Source organism: Odocoileus virginianus, chromosome 32, assembly GCF_023699985.2.
Source record: "Odocoileus virginianus isolate 20LAN1187 ecotype Illinois chromosome 32, Ovbor_1.2, whole genome shotgun sequence".
In the NCBI taxonomy this organism is placed as follows: domain Eukaryota; kingdom Metazoa; phylum Chordata; class Mammalia; order Artiodactyla; family Cervidae; genus Odocoileus; species Odocoileus virginianus.
In genome coordinates, this window is record NC_069705.1 from 28072602 (window position 1) to 28087413 (window position 14812).

Genomic DNA, 14812 nt, shown 5'->3' on the forward strand with positions numbered 1-14812 from the left:
ACGAATTTTATTTTCATTTACAGGGCGGAAGCTCGCTTATGGTCTCCACAGGTAACTGAAGATGGAAAGGCTCATCCTTTCAAAATCAACTTAGAATCAGAACCACAGGTATGAATTTTGGAGTTAAATGATGTTCACATTATGAAGAGAAGTATTCTTAGGTAAATATCTTATTAAAAGACAAACATGTTTTCATTAGGGAAAAAGAGGCTATATCGATGTACAGTCTGCTTATTTTTTCATTTTTCATGATGGATATCTGCCAAATGACCGTGAGGTAACCCAAGAAATTTAAGATGTTAAAACAAAGCAAAACAAAAATAGGGTCGACCATTTGAAACAGGTGTCTCTAATCTAATAGTTACTGTGACCTTCAATTCCTCAAGGTCTTCACCCAACTCTTAGGTTACATCCTTCTTTAATTATCAGCTCAGGCATTCTATAATTAAGTTTACTCTAGGAAGAGAGTTTTGCATTATGTAATCACAATGATATTCTGCCTATGCAGCTGAATTACAAAAGATAAAGGATTTTCCCTTCAGGCAACTCTAATGAGCTAAATTAATCTAATAATCTGATGCTTAGCTGACTGTCTACTTTCAAAATCTCAAAAAAACAAAACCCTGAAATTAAACTGACACCCAGTTGTGCTGTGAGGACAGTGTAATCAAGAAAAGGAAACTCTGCTTGGTTAGATGCTCCCCACATTTAGACAGACAGACAGACATAATTTGAATATTCCCTTTTAAACAAGTATCACTACTAAACTGATTATATCTAACGAAAATGAACTGAAAATATGTTTATAATTTATATTTCAGCAAGGTTTCCATTTTCAGGATCATCAACTCCTGAATTTGTCCCTCATGTTTTCCACTTGGGGGCCTAAGCCCCCATTCATTTTATTCTTGGTAAAATACATGGAGAGTACATATTACATGTGTCTCATAGGGCTTCTAAAGATTGAAATAAAATAAGATAGGAAAATAACTTGGCATATCGAATTGCTCTTAGAGATATTCAGTTAAGTGGGCGCTCTCATTATTACTGGGTGTGTCACCCCCTCCTGCCAGGCTGCGATCAGGTCTCCTGGCCTTTCCTGACAGTGAGATAGGAGGCTGCCTATGTGACAGAGGCTGATGGTGGCTTAGCCTGGCGTCAGAGGTGGGTGGGTGAATAACACCTGTCGTCAACATCTTCTTTGATAGAAGAAAAGGTTGGAAGAAGGAATGAGAGCAAAGTCCTCCAGGCAGAGCAGTCACTTGTGGACAGCCCTTGGCAGTAATGCCCAAACCCACCTGCTTCCTCCAACCCTCATCAACTCATCACTTAGAGGCAACACAGGAAAACAGAGTATGTGGTGCTTTAAAAAACACAAACAAACAAACAAAAAAGGAAATTTAAGGCTCACATACATGCATATATCGACACCCCCATCTCCTATTATCCCTAGGACAAACTGGATAGAATTCTGAATTTCCTTGATCCATGTAGAGGACACGTCGAAAATTGTACAGCACCCTTTTGCACATTTCTATTCAAAATTTCTCCTAAATTTTTAAACCCAATTTCATCAATACTAAAATAAGGGACCAACTACACATGTTTGACTGAAGTACCAAATCCCCAGTGATCCCTGATCATGTTGGAGCGCCCACTCAGGCACATGGATGATTCGGCAAGTATGGATTTTATTAAGCACAGGGTAAGCTGAGAGCTTGCTGCGAGCCTGTGTTTCTCTATCATCTCCCCAGAATTGGCGCTTGCCTGACCTTTATTCTTCATTGCAGATCCATGAGTTTTAATTTATGACTATGGTTATTCGAAGACTTAATTTTAAAAGATAATCAAAATGTTAAATACTCTGGCCTCTTGTCAATCATTTGTTAGCACATGTGTCCTGCATTTTGGGGTCAGACAATATAAATATTTATGATACTACACATGGGGAAAAGATAAAGAATGAGATAGTTTTTATTAAAAAAAAAAAAGGTGAAGACTGAGTTAAGGGCTACAGAAGTCAGTCAGATGGAGCCTTTGAACATTCCATTAGACTGAGTCATGACTAACTTCTTACTTGCACCCTCTCTCTAAGAGGCTGGTGTTTGAAGGGCTCAGAGATAAGGACCATTTCTGTTCTTCCCCTAAAGGACCAAAATATTCCTACTCCTTATGACCCTCAGCCAGATTTCTGTATAACTTGGCACTTCAGGAAAGACCTTCCCTACAAAATATAGCTAAATTTCAGCATAACCTCTGCTATCTGAAAATTCCATAGCACAAACTGGAACAAAATGTAGCAATAAATATCAAACAGTGAACTTAACTTGCAGACTGAGACTGAAGAACTGGCTAAATTGTGCTTATGTTTGTATTCTTTTTTTTAAATTAACACAAAGCTATGCAAAGAAATATCTTGCAAACAGCTATCTTTTCTTTACCCAAATGAGAACTCTACAAATAAAGCAACCCCTTCTGAACAACAAAAGTGTGTCAGTCTGAAAAACAAGTGCCAGTAAGTCTTTAAAATGCCATTGTATATGAATGGTAAAAAGTTGAGTTTGAGTGATATAATAGTTGAGTTCTTGTTTCTCAACCCAAGTCAAACTTCTGTTGTAAGTTATGTGACCTTTGCTATTGAACTAAAACACTATTTTTCATTTTAAAGGCAATATATATTAACTGGGGGGGGGGGGGGGGGGGAACCATGACACCCTACCATGCAAGTGCAGCCACAAATAATAAAATGTTAGTGTATTTTTTTTTCCAGCTTTTTCCCCTAGGAATAGGCTTAAGCTTTGGGAACTTTTTCTTATACAGTTATAGTAATAAATGATACTAAATTTTAACATCTAGATTTTTTTCATTTTTCCATGCTATTATTAAATAGCTAAATTTTGATTTTATGAATTTAGACTCCAATCTTAGGCTTAAAAGAAACCTTAGAGGTTGTTTAGATCAACCCCTGGCCAGTGGATAAACTCCTTCTAGACAATCCTGAACATGCCTATGAGCAGATGGGTGCATTTTTCTATATAAAGCATAGAAAAAGACAAAAGGTATGTGTTCGAGTTCTTTGTCCTTCTTCAAATGTTACATTCTCCAATAAGGCATTACCCTCATCTTTGTTTAATATTAGCTGAACTATTCCAAATTATAATGTAGTTATCACAAGACAGGAAAGATGCTTTTCAGAAATAAAAATGCTGTTTTCTAAGTGAGAAAAGACTGCATCCTTTCCATAAAAGGTTTGACAATAAAAACATACTATCTGCGCAGTCAAGTAGGGTACCCAAGCAGGCTTGAAGTAGGCTTGAAGCTGTCACATTTTCATGAAATAACTTTATTCTGCAATGTTTTCATAACTGGACGGCAGCCTGCCCAAAGCAAGTTTTCATAAAATCCTCATTTCCCCAAACTCCTCCCCACCGACTTATGGGAGAACACTTGAAACAGATCACTGAAGTAAATATATGAGTGGTTTTGTTTTTCATTTAAAGGGTGAGCATGAGGATGGGACAGGGATTGTTGATCAATTTCAACCATGATAAAATATAATCATTTACTAAGTGTACCTTGATTTGAGCACTTGGTATTGTTTGTTTCCTAATTTTGCCACCGTTTTTTCTTATAAGTAGCTCTGCATACTGTCACACATATATCAGACATGTTGTGTCAAAGTTGGTTATTGCCTCAGTTCTCAGACCAAATATTTATTCAAGTAAGAAACGGAAAGGTGAACTCTCTTTGAATGACAACATCTCTGAGGTCATTTCAAGGACTGGGGAGATTGTGGACAAGAGCTGCATTCTCCCAGTGTCAGCAGGTCTCTGTCAAGTTACTTAGCTTTAACTCTGGCAGCTCTAGCATTTCATTAATTCAAAATATTATTCTTTAATATGAGATCCTACCATTTAAAAATAATATTGAAAAATCTGATTAATCACAATAATTACTTATTGAGTTCCTAAGAGATAAGAATCATTTATATGCTTTTGCCTGGGTAGAAGAAACACAAGAGCTGGACTATATTAACTGCTAGATAAAATTTTTACAGTATTTTTCCATTACTAATGATTTTCCAGGAAAATATAAAAAGGAATTAAAGTAGAATAGCAAGCTTCTAATTGGTCTTGTCTTTTGATTCTGTTTGACCATCAACAGTGATGTAAGACTTAGATGGAATGTTGCCTCTCTGTGCCATATTTAAATTTTTTGTTTACCTTTAGTGTATACACTTCATTGTGCTTTTTTGGAATGACTCTAGCAGCCCATAAACTAATGCTTTGCAAAGCCTGAATGCAAATGTTTGAAGCCTGTATTAGAAACACTTCATTTTAGGATCTGAGTAAAAAAGAGAGGGTTTTATTGTTTCATTTTAACAAATTACACTTTTGCGACATTTGCAATATATAACTAAAACCGAAAATGGCAAAAAAAAAAAAGGTTGGAGCTAATTAACTTATGTGCTACTTTTTGAAGTACTACTAGGGGCTATTATTGCACAAATATTTTCAGAGAAGATGCCTCATTTATAGGACAATTGCCATCCATGTTTGTTTATCATTTTAAGACTAAAAAGAAATAAGGGTAGAGATTTTTTTTTCCTCATAAAGCCATCACATTATGTTACCTAATTTTTGTAAAATCAGTATTACATACCAAGATCTTTCAGGCATATCACTCTCACTTAAAAAAAAAAAGCTGAATTCCACAAAGCTTGAGTCCTTCAGTACTTCTTTATACACTCTTTTAATTAACCTGCAAGATTTACAATACACCAAAACTAAATTAGGCAGTTAGCCTTCTGTCTTCTTTCATATCCAAAGTAACAAAGCCTTGAATCATGTCCATTGTCATTATTTACAATTATTTCCCATTTACTTTTTTTCATGCCATAATAACAGCTAATCATAATGGTTAATCATAAAACACAGCCAATCCAAATTCATTATTAAATCAGTCAAAGCAATCAGATGGTACCACTATATTAATCTTTGCACACATTTTCACGTGTTCTGGGATTCAGCACTTTTCTAAAGCCATATTTGATTGTTTCAATCATGCTGCTCTCTAAATCAGCAACTACAGTGTCACTCAACCAACCCCTAGGCAGTGAGCCATTATTCTGGAGATTAAAGATTGAATCAATAAGATATGAGTCAAGTCAGTCATACTACAGAATCACAGACCTTCTTTTCAAGTTCAGGAGGCTATTAAAATATGCTGTCCCCAAAGTAGTTGAGAGAAAAGCTCCTATTCACCATATTACAGATTTTCAGGTACCATGAGACTTGGGGCAGTTGGAGTCAAAGACTCTGTTAGGGCTAGTATTTGAAGCTGCACCCCATTTGCCTTGTCATAGCTACTTTGTAAGTGGGCTTTTTCCAATAGGCCTAAATGGGAGAACAGGGAGTGTATGTGATGACTGCCTGCTCAAGAGAACCAAGAAGAAGCATTGTTCTGGTTGGGTCCCTAAAGTAAGTTGTTGGCATTCCCTGAAATTCACGCAAAACTGTGGTTGCACCCCCTAAGAAAGGAACACAAGCTTTTTTCTAAAAAGCACACTCCCACACCTTACTCATCTATAATCAGAAGGGAAAAATGACACAAATAAGAATATTACTAGATGTTTTTAGTTTTTAAATCAAAATAGTCTCCATTAACATTTCAAGTAATCATAAATGTTTGTACTATTTGAGATATCTGTGAAACACTGGCGGTGAAGTCACAAAAGGAAAGGAGGTTGATGTGAATGTGTGAGTGAAAATAATGTAAAGACTGATCTTAACTAATTCTGCCAAATGAGAAGGTTTGAAAGAGAATCAGCTTGTTTGTATTTTAGCATTTGTTTTTGGTTTTCTTCTGTTGCTTTGAAGAAGAAAAAGTTTAATGACTTGACAAAATTATCAATCTGTATAAAAATTGGAAAACTTGATTCCTACATTGAAAGATAATAACAGAGTTTCAGATCATTCAGGCATGTTTCAAACTCAAGAGTTTTGGATTGAAATTTGTTCCTTTTCCCTGAGCAATAAAGTAAAAATGCTTCTGTAAATCACCTACATTCACTGTCTTTGAATTGCTGACTTAAGTCTTTCTTCAACTAGAGTAAACATGGACCCACAACATGAAATCAGCACAATAAAAAGGGAGAGTTTTCTATAATGTTTTTCCTGCTTTCATAATGAAAAGTCCTTTAATTTCTATCATTTTTTCAAATTTAAGGTTATATCTTAATGCAAATTAAGAATTTTGTTTGTTGTAGGAATTAAGAAAAAAGAGGAAAAAAGACTTGATTAATTAAAACGATGCAGGACAATTATTCATAAATGCTCACTCCCTTTCTGATTGCATTAGTCTTCCATTTCCTAAAATGGTGGAAATGTTAAGAGAAATCTTATCTAAGTTCTACTTGAGAAAGTGTTATGTAGAATCATTTTTCTAAACCCCAAATCTCACTTTTGAGACAAAATTTCTGGATTGAAATGAGTCTTATGAGACTTTCTTAGATGAAGTCAGTAGCAAGCAGACAAATGGTTCAATATTTGCATTATTTTATACTTCAAATAATATCAGTTTCTTTGCACCTTAACACATGGTGACGTTCACAGCACATATGAAGCTCATGGCAAGTGTAGTCCTCCTTTAACCCTGCTGTTAACCTCGTAGTGGATGAAGAAGCCTTGATTAACAAGAGCGATGCTGTTGGTTTGCGTGCTAATGGCTTTGTTGTGCGTTCTGTGGTTTTGTGTATTCTGTCTGCCATTGTACAGGAGTTCAAACCCATTGGTGCCGCGCATAACAGAAGGGCCCAGCCTTTTGTTGCAGCAGCAAACATTGATGACAAAAGACAGGTAGTGAGCGCTTCCTATAACTCACCCATTGGGCTCTATTCAACCAGCAATATACAAGATGCGCTTCATGGGCAGCTGCGGGGGCTCATTCCTAGTTCACCTCAAAAGTAAGTATTCCACTTGGTCTCTGGCTGCCGTGTTCCCAGTGGTGATCGTAAGGCCTCTTTTCCTTTCGAAAGTCCAGCTCTTGCTGTTTGATTTTTCCTTTCCTGAAGGCATGGATCAGATTTTTCTTTTCAAGACAAGCATCTAGAACATGGTTCTAGGGTCCAGTCTGCCAGTTTCCGAACATTTAGTGAATAGACGGTTGAGAGGAAGAAATCGCTCTGGCTCCATCATCACCCTTCTTAGTCATGTCGATATCTGGTGATAAATAATCCTTTCTGTACAATTATTGCACATTTAATTTTGTCTAAAATATATATCTATCTGTTAATCCTCCACTGAGGGGCTTTGTAACCCTTTGTTTTTTACAGGACGTGAACTACTTTGAACACAAACACAATGTTCGGCCCAAACCTTTCATAATCCCAGGCCGAAGCAGGTCATAAGCTTTAAGATGGTGAAGTGTGGAGTGCATGCCTCTTTAAAAAATCCTACTAATCACCCAGATACATAACTCCTAGGTGTTTGGAGTGACTTTTCTCTTTTTTGAAGCTTACTGCAAAAGCAAAAGAAACAAATTCTACCTAGCGGAGACCAGCAGCCAACTAACCTCCATTTCTGAGAGTAAATGTTGACGAGATTGTAGAGCTGCAAAATATTATGCAATCGCTGTGTGTATTTATAACTGATACCCCTGCTGCTCTGAGAATCCCATCCAGAACACAGTGACCTTTGAGGTTAGCAGACATACCCTGCCCCAGGGCAGGATGGCCCAGTCAGCAGGAACAGACATGAAAACTAGCCCCCAGTCAGGAGTGAGGTAGCAGGTGAGGCAAACGTGGAAGGCTGGTGCAGCTTTCTGTGTTTGACGGAATCCATTCATCCCATCTCAGCACCTCGTTTCTCACTGTGTCATCAGAGCCCGCTGGGTCATCCCACTCATTCTAGCTCTTACATAAAAATAAATTTGCATTCTTATGGATACTTGTGTGGCTTCCCTGGTGCCTCAGCTGGTAAAGAACCTCCCTGCAAGGCAGGAGACCTGGGTTCGTTCCCTGGGTCGGGAAGATCCCCTGGAGAAGGGATAAGCTACCCACCCCACTATTCTTGGTCTTTCCTGATGACTCAGATGGTAATGAGTCTGCCTGCAATGCAGGAGACCTGGGTTCAATCCCTGAGTTGGGAAGATCCCTTGGAGGAGGGAACGGCTACCCACTCCAGTATTCTGGCCTGGAGAACTCCATGAACAAAGGAGCCCGGCGGGCTGCAGTCTATGGGGTCACAGAGAGTCGGACACAACTGAGCAACTTTCACACGTGGATACTTGTGTGGCTTCCCTGGTGGTTCAGATGGTAAAGAATCTGCCTGCCATGCAGTAGACCTGGGTTTGATCCCTGGGTTGGGAAGATCCCCTGGAGAAGGGAATGGCCACCCACTCCAGTATTCTTGCCTGAAGAATTCCATGGACAGAGGAGCCTGGCAGGCCACAGTCCGTGGTGTCACAGAGTTGGACACAACTGAGAGACTAACACACATACACACACACATATACATGGATACTTGCAAAGGAAGAGAGGCCACTTGGAATTTTTCCACTTGGGGAAAATAAGTATAAAGAGAGAGTTAGGAGGGAGGGAGTAACTGGGTAACCCTCATGGATAACTGTGCATAGACTGGAATAATAATAAGCAAGGTCTTTTCTTGTCTGTCAGAGAAACAGATCATCGTCAGACGATCCTTTTCAAATCTTCTCTAGAAATTAAATTCCAACCTACGAGGGAAGAAATGAACGCCCTGTATTGCCACATCAGGAAACAGTGACTTTAGAAAACCTCAAACCCATTCCTCTGACCTCAGCTCCATCAACCAGCCCAGAGGAAGGAAGTGAGGGTTAGGTTGAATCAACCCTAACAGATCAGTGATCAATGATATACATCAGGTGTCCCAACTGGTGGTCCGTAGGTGGAGTCAATTCACAGACAATGTTTTCTTTAACCGCCCCCCCCCCTCGTTGTTTAAAAATACGGAATTTAGGTCAGTGCCTTAAGATGGAACATCTACTCTCCAAATCTTGGCAAAATGCCCTTAACTCCCAAGCATATGACACCTGGCCCGTTTTCATATACGTGTGACTCTCCTGGCCCCTGGGGACATCTGAGTTTATGCTGCTTGCCATGGATGGTCAGTCATCACTTGATATATGATTTCCATGTGCAGACCTTTCCATGAGCTAGAGTCAGGGCCAGAAAATGACCTCAAAGTAAGCCAATTTTGTGATATCAGACTAAGAAAGAGGAAATGGAGTAAAAGAGCTGGAGAAAGATGCTATTAATAATAAGGCAATGACTACCAAAGACATCTGACCCCACTAGAATGTAAACATATTATATCTCCACTACCAAGAAATGAGGCTAGGACAGTAAATGCTCAGCAAATGTTCATTAGATAAAGGAACAAAATCTCAAGAGTACCTAATTAGACTTCCTGAGTAGCAAGAAGAATCAGGAGCTGTTATTCCTCCTGCATACTGGCAACTTCGAACAATCCTTTTTGGCTTCTTTCAGTTTTTTCCTCCTTCATATTTCATTCTCCTTTACATCCTTCTCTATTTCCCCACATTCAACAGTTTTCCAGCCCCACTCTCAATAACATAAAAAAACTGGATTAAAGGTTAAAATGCTCTTTTACTATTGAATAAATATATATACATACATCTTCCTAAAGAAGCATAGTAAAACAGATATACTTGCATTCTTTTGAGGTGCATTCTTTTGAGGTTAACATAAATGTAAGCTCACTAACATGAGCTATAGAACTCCTCGAGGCTTGAGTAAAATGATACATTAGAGTAACACAGATCTTGCTTCTGCTAAAGACCAATAACATTTAATAGCAAAATTCAGGGTAAGTCAGAGATTCAGGTACGTAATGCCCTTCTTTTATATTTTCATTTAATTTAAACATGGTGATAATGACAAGCTACTCATAATTTTTTCACTGTAAGGTGCCTTTCAATCTAGCTAAATTTGGAGGAGGGGAGAGGAAAAACAGAGATGAAAGGATTTGCTTAAAAAACAGGTATCAGTAAACAAACCTTAAAAAATTCTAAAAATGCTTCTATTATCCTCCCTGTCTTCCTGTGGCCCGTCACTATTTTATCTAGCTTCCGAATTTCGTGTTCTTACCAAATAATTCTTCATCAAGGTGGAATTTTGAGTGGCTACTTACCAAGCAATAACTACACCGTTAATAAACAACTTTTGAATCAGACATAAGTTGGAGATGCTAATATAGTCATCTCCCTGGGTCTTAATACTAGTTAGGGTTCTTTTAATGGTTTCATCGTAACTGACCCATATTAAAAGACCAGTGTTTTCACATGAAAATATGTAAATGTTTAAAGCCAAAACTATCGTTAAAAATACATACAAGGCATTTTATAGATCCAAGTGATAAAGTACAATCCGGTTAGTGGTTTTTGGACAAGCTGCTTCCAGAAGCATGTCCCCAAAAGTCCATATACACAGCAGGGAAATGAATTCTGTGTCTAATGATCTATCCAGTTGTATGATAGTAATTGAGTGTATCATCAGCCTTACAGGTTGCCAAGTCAATAGCTCCATGTCATGAAATTTCAGCAGTGTCTACCTTTCCAAGTCACAGGATTAGGTCATGCTGACCCATGAGCATCTCCACAGTGACTGGAGTCCATGAAAATTCTTTTTTAAGCATCAGTTCAGGAGCTTGTTTAAAATTATTTCAGAAATGTATGAAAAGATAATTGTCATTTGCTTAGGTTTTATTTCCTATGTGAATAGATTGACATGGGCCCTTAAATAGAATGATTAAGAAACTAGGAAATAGAAGACACAATCTCTGCTTAAACAAAATTATATACATAGACATGCATGTATATAAGAACACTCTTAAGAGGGGAAAAATAATATTAATTACAACTATAAAATAAGTTCTATCTGTAAGCTCCAAATTAGCCATAGTTTACATCTCCACTGTGTAGCACCATGCCTGGCACACAGTAGGGTCAGAGTAGTTATAAAATGCTTGTGGAAAAGGTTCACTATTTTAAGCCCCAATCTCCCAGTATTGAAATTCAGTGTCTCAAATCCCTAAACTACAATTTAATAAACTTCATTATACTGAGGTCAAATCAATATGATCCTGACTGAACTGCAATCTAACTGAAATTTCATTTCTACTCTTTTACCAACTGAAGTCAATTTCAGCAACCAGTATAGTGTTAAGCCTATGAAAATGGTGAATAAACCACTTGATATTTCTGTGTGTGATCAACCAATTTACTGAGTTTCAAACAGGTTCTCAACAGCCAGGAAGTGAAGGAGCACATTCATATTTACCTGCTTCGTTTAGTCTATGCAGGTCAAACTGGATAACACAACACAAAATTTTTTTTTTGTAATTTATTTAGCGACATGGGTTGCCCGGACTAACCAGGGTGCAGCATTGATGAAGTCAACAAAATCAATCCTCAACATATTGGATTTGTGGTTTCTGCTCTCTGTATGGGCCTGAGGTTGACATTAACAGTCCTAGAGAGTAAATGCAGGCAGGGACCATACTTGAGCCCTAAGGGAACATTGACTTTGAGATAAACACACCATATAAACTGTTCTCTGCCTTGAGTTTACAGCAACACTAACTTGCAGACATGATAGAAGCTTACATCAATACTAATATTTCCTTTCACTTTGTCTTAAATGACTATGCTTTAAAAAAAAATCCATTTCTCAAAAAAATGCATTTGTCATGCTGCATTTAAAATGCATGTAGAAAAATGACTTTTAGTCATTAGCATGTCAGTTATGACTAACCTCATATCTGTAGAGAATTCTATTCATAGAGAATATGAAACTTCTGTAGTTGTTCTTAAAATTGCATGACTGGCCTTTCTGATGTTTTAGTAAGTTCCTTTAACTTGACTTTAAAAGGAAATGAAAAATATGCATGAAAATGTATATGTGCTTTCAAAATTTTGCAAGAAATAGCTATGTATTAAAGAAATATATATACATATCTTAGCCCTAAGTTGCATCCAAAGAGTCTGAGATCACTTTATTTGCTCTCTAATTATTAATTTCAAGGTGACAAGCATTTATTGGCTATTTCTAGGACCTATATTAAGTCACCAAACAATTTCTTAAAGTGTAGTCTTCACAAAATTAGAGAATTAAATAGAAAAAGTTAAAATAGTAACAAAACATTTATAAAAAGTCATAAAACAGAATCTTTATCACATAACCTCAAGTTGCCAATTACTTTGAATTAAGCCCAACTATATTTCTGAAAATACTTATTTTGCAATGTTTGACCTAAATATTTGATTGGATCTTCATGCTGCATATTCATATTCCTATTTGTGTAGGATCATTCATTAATATTTGGATTTTAAATACTGCAGCTCAGAAATGTAGAAGGATTCCAGCTAATGCAATTCCCCTGAGCCACTTTATGTATACACAACCCTTTTCCCATGAAGCGTTCACCTAGCAGAGCATATTTTATAGTACAGCGGAGCCAAAAAATGCCAGTTATCACCGGTATCTTTTAATCCTGTGAAACTTTTTTCGATCGTGAATTTTTACAAGTGTTCCCTTTCTAAAACAAATTCTAGCCAGGAACAGACACTCCTTTTCCATCTGATTTAATTCACCTCTTCCTTTTAACCCCTGTGTACTCGTCCTCTGTGTCCCCCTGTCTGGATTTGCTGGTTCCCGTGTCGTCTTCTGTGTGGCGTGGTCATTAACACAGTGGATGCAGCACTCCGTCCGGTGTGGAAGGAGGCAGCGGACGCAGCACCCCTTCCTCTGTCAGCACTCTTAGTACTATTTGCCCAGGTGACTTGAAAGTTGCTGCTAAGATGGCCCCTAACATTCCTTTGGAAATGGAACTTCCTGGTGTGAAGATTGTACATGCTCAATTTAATACGCCCATGCAGTTGTACTCAGATGACAATATTATGGAAACACTTCAGGGTCAGGTTTCAACAGCTCTAGGGGAAACACCCTCGATGAGGTAATAAGAGTCTTTCTGAACCGTGGGCATTTAACTAAACACATGGGCAATGTTGACTTTACTGCTATCTTGTAGCATTGTCTTAATCGAAAGAAAGCTTTCAAGAAAAAAAAAAGTACTAAGGGTTTATTGCAGATATCTAGGCCTAATGATAATGGCGATTTGAGAAATTATCCAAGCAGAGTTTTATGTGACAGATAGCAATACAATGAAATCATGGCAGGACGAAATGTACATGTCTTTTGAAAAACTACAATGTACTTTACAAATGTCTGGGACAGTACTTCTCAAAAGTGATTTATAGTCTGGGATACTGTGTTTCTTCTTTGGGTGTCAAAAACTGGGGAAGGGATGGGAGGTTTAGAGAAGTTTTAACAGATATGATACCTTTTGTCTCTTCTAATGGCATCTTGTGGAAGAGTTAATTATTTTTACATTTAACATGTTTGCCATGAATAAGGGTTTGTAAATGAATATCTCAAGCTACTAATGTAGATATCTAATTTCCATTGGTCTCTATTTTGACTAATTTCTTCTTTACTATGCATATTTGTTCAAAGTACTTTTCAATTAAAAAGATTTATTAGAAGATAAAACCTTATTACTTCTTTCAATATTATACAACCATTATAAAGTATTATAATGCTTATAAGTGCTTTGTAAGAATATCCCAAAGATAGCCCTTGGGATGAATATAATGAGATAATAATAGCATAATGTATTTCAAAGCCATCTGCAAGGAGTTTCAGATAGGTAAGATGACTATTTTCAAATATGATATAAGTAATAAAAATGTGTGCAAATAGCAACTACCTTTTCTAGATAATGCAATTAAGTGACAAAAATAGTAAAACATTACAGTGCCTGATATGTATTTTTATTGTGGCATTTTTTATTGTTCATCATGAATATATTTGTAGAAAGTTTATTATAAATCATCTATCATTTTTGTAAAATTATTATAATGTAGCTATTTAGTAGCCTATACAACTGACTTCTATGTGAAAGTCATTATATTATGTGCTTTCAAACACTGACAAGTTGAATTCTTCGATTTACAGGCAAAATATTATCTTGATTCAGGAGTTAACAAAACTAAACCATACACTTTTGGTTTAATATCAAAAATGAATCTGAATTTTATTAACATATTTATGACTGAGATAAACTGGGCTCACTCATGCACTTTCTATCACACGTATGTGGTCTTTTATTTCTAGAAGGTTAATTTTGTTCACATTATAATTATATATCCATCAGACGCACGCATTATTTTTTAAATTACTATTCCCTAACAATGTTTCAGTTGCCCACCAAAGGATTCTTCCACATGGAGAAGTGCTGGAGTGACCCCCAGGTTAATCAATGATATTTTTAAGGCAACCCGTGTGGATTCACATTATACTTAACTATCATAGAGATTAACTTGAGAATACTGAATCTCTGTTCGGGAGTTCTGTAAATATAGTAGTCACTGCTTATTGTTATCTTGTGTCTTTCTGCACATACACACGCTCCTGACGCGGCTTCGCCCGCTATGTTGTTTCAGTGAACCCACGGCCTCCGTGCCCCCCGAGTCGGATGTGTATCGGATGCTCCACGACAATCGGAATGAACCGACCCAGCCTCGCCAGTCAGGCTCCTTCAGGGTGCTCCAGGAACTAGTGAACGACAGCCCTGGTGAGCAGTCCATGAATGTCTGCTGAGACGTTGTTGACAGAGGTTATTCCAAGGGTCAGGGGAGGGGAGGGCAGCAAGCCTAATGGGAATGAGAGTCTAAAAACAGATTTTCATCAGTC

The 14812-nt window shown here is 37.4% G+C and overlaps 1 protein-coding gene across 3 annotated transcripts in view; it reads left to right on the forward strand.

Annotated features, from left to right (window-relative positions):
- Window positions 1-14812, forward strand: part of PDLIM3 (PDZ and LIM domain 3) — a 30744-nt gene that overhangs the window by 11420 nt on the left and 4512 nt on the right. Inside the window, exons 3-6 of one of the 3 annotated variants that reach the window (XM_020889913.2) lie at window positions 24-108; window positions 7334-7401; window positions 12750-13013; window positions 14563-14693. In XM_020889913.2, the coding sequence (XP_020745572.1) occupies window positions 24-108; window positions 7334-7401; window positions 12750-13013; window positions 14563-14693 (548 nt within the window). Of the gene's footprint in view, window positions 1-23; window positions 109-6776; window positions 6965-7333; window positions 7402-12749; window positions 13014-14562; window positions 14694-14812 lie in introns of all 3 variants that reach the window. The other 2 variants (XM_020889914.2, XM_020889915.2) reach the window with 2 other exon arrangements.